Source organism: Oncorhynchus tshawytscha, linkage group LG07 (assembly GCF_018296145.1).
Source record: "Oncorhynchus tshawytscha isolate Ot180627B linkage group LG07, Otsh_v2.0, whole genome shotgun sequence".
Lineage (NCBI taxonomy): Eukaryota > Metazoa > Chordata > Actinopteri > Salmoniformes > Salmonidae > Oncorhynchus > Oncorhynchus tshawytscha.
Genome location: NC_056435.1, coordinates 75,501,193 through 75,503,692, shown reverse-complemented (window position 1 = coordinate 75,503,692; position 2,500 = coordinate 75,501,193). Strand labels below are relative to the sequence as shown.

Here is a 2,500-nt window from a genome sequence, read left to right as displayed (position 1 = left end):
AGTGTAGGGGGGCAGGTAGCCTAGTGGTTAGAGTGTTGGACTAGTAACTGAAAGGTTGCTCGATCAAATCCCCGAGCTGACAAGGTACAAATCTGTCGTTCTGCCCCTGAACAGGCAGTTAACCCACTGTTCCCCGGTAGGCCGTCATTGTAAATAAGAATTTGTTCTTAACTGACTTGCCGAGTTAAATAAAGGTTAAAAAAATCAAAAGAGGCACAGACCGGTCCACATCAGGGCTGTAAATACTTGAGTGAAAATACTTTAAAGTACTACTTAAGTAGTTTTTGGGGGTATCTGTACTCTACTTTACTATTTATATATTTGACAACTTTTACTTCACTACGTGCTTCTACACCTGCATTGCTTGCTGTTTGGGGTTTTAGGCTGGGTTTCTGTACAGCACTTTGAGATATCAGCTGATGTACGAAGGGCTATATAAATACATTTGATTTGATTTGACATTCCTTATGAAAATACCATACTTTTTACTCCATACATTTTCCCTGACACCCAAAAGTACTTGCTACATTTTGAATACTTAGCAGGACAGGAAAATGGTACAATTCACGCACTAATCAAGAGAATATCTCTGGTCATCCCTACTGCTTGGTTTGTAAATGATGTCTGAGTGTTGGAGTGTGACCCTGGCTATCTGTAAATGATGTCTGAGTGTTGGAGTGTGACCCTGGCTATCTGTAAATGGTGTCTGAGTGTTGGAGTGTGACCCTGGCTATCCTTAAATAAAAATGTATGAAATGGTGCCGTCTGGTTTGCTTAATATAAGGAATTACAAATGATTGATACTTTTGATACTTCAGTATATTTTAGTAATTACATTTACTTTTGATACTTTAAGTATATTTTAAATCAAATACTTTTGGACTTTTACTCAAGTAGTATTTCACCGGGTGACTTTCACTTGAGTCATTTTCTATCAAGGTATCTTTACTCTTACTCAAATATGACAATTTGGGGGACTCCCGGGTGGCTCAGTGGTCTAAAGCTGAGCCACTACAGATTCTGGGTTCGAGTACAGGCTCTGTCGCAGCCGGCCGCGACCGGGAAGCCAATGGGGCGGTTTGGCCCAGCGTCATCCAAGTTAAGGGAGGGTTTGGTCGGCAGGGATGTCCTTGTCTCATTGCGCACATGCGACTCCTGTGGCGGGTTGCCAGGTGTACGGTGTTTCCTCCGACACATTGGTGCGGTTGGCTTCCGGGTTGGATGTGCGTTGTGTTAAGAAGCAGTGCGGCTTGGTTGGGTTGTGTTTCAGAGGACACATGTAACTGTAACTACCAATTGGGGAGAAAAAAGGGGTAAAATAATAAATAAATAAAATAAATATGATAATTGGGTTCTTTTTCCACCACTGGTCCACATCACACCACGACAGACCAGCACTGCTCTGTTCACACACACATACACACACACACACACTTCGGTCACCACTAAATGACACCAGGAGACAACAGAGAGCGAGTGATATGTGTGTACGTGTGTTCTTGTGTCTGTTTGTGTGCGTGTGTGTCTGTTTGTGTGTGCGTGTGTGTCTGTTTGTGTGTGTGTGTGTCTGTTTGTGTGCATGCGTGAGTGTATTTGCAGGCTCATAAAGACTAAAGCTGCATGCCGGTCTCCCCATCTGGTAACGAATTTGCCATCCGGGGATTCAACCTCTAACCCTCTCCCCTAACCCAGACCCTAACCTCTGACTCTCTCCCCTAACCCAGACACCAAACTCTAACCCTCTCCCCTAACCCAGACCCCAACCCTTTCCCCTAACCCAGACCCCAACCCTCTCCCCTAACCCAGACCCCAACCCTTTCCCTAACCCAGACCCCAACCCTCTCCCCTAACCCAGACCCCAACCCTTTCCCCTAACCCAGACCCCAACCCTCTCCCTAACCCAGACCCCAACCCTCTCCCCTAACCCATACCCCAACCCTTTCCCCTAACCCAGACCCCAACCCTTTCCCCTAACCCATACCCCAACACTCTCCCCTAACCCAGACCCCTACTTCTAACCCTACACCAGTAGGCTGGCTGATCTGGCTAGGTGGTGTGGTAACAGACCTTGTAGGCACGGTCCATGCATTCGTAGGCGGGGCTGGAGGACTGGGTGTGTCGGGATATGCTGGGGATCTGGTAGAGGTTCCCCGGCCTATCAGAGTCACTGTCATGACTGCTGCCTGGGTCAACACTACCAGCACCAGGAACCTCGCCCTGTGGTGGAGAGAAGAGAAGTAAGGAGGGAGAGGAGAGGAGATGAGAACTTAAATAGTTACAAGGGAAATGTATCTTATACTTCCAAAACACACACACACAGACACACACAGACACACACTAGGGTTGAATGGCGGGAACCCGGTTACCGAGATTTACCGCCCAAAACCACTCGCTTATCCTGGGATAAATAACTGTGAGAAACTGGTAAATTACTTATATGAACAGTGTGGCGTGAAATGTAACTGTTAAATTATATGCGACCTCTGCATGATGAATCATC

The 2,500-nt window shown here is 46.5% G+C and overlaps 1 protein-coding gene across 1 annotated transcript in view; it reads right to left on the bottom strand.

The window, feature by feature from the left end:
• cass4 (Cas scaffold protein family member 4) overlaps positions 1 to 2,500 on the bottom strand; it is a 36,477-nt gene that overhangs the window by 11,118 nt on the left and 22,859 nt on the right. The window contains exon 2 of the mRNA XM_042324972.1: positions 2,068 to 2,217. Within this exon, the coding sequence (XP_042180906.1) occupies positions 2,068 to 2,217 (150 nt within the window). The remainder of the gene's footprint in view (positions 1 to 2,067; positions 2,218 to 2,500) is intronic.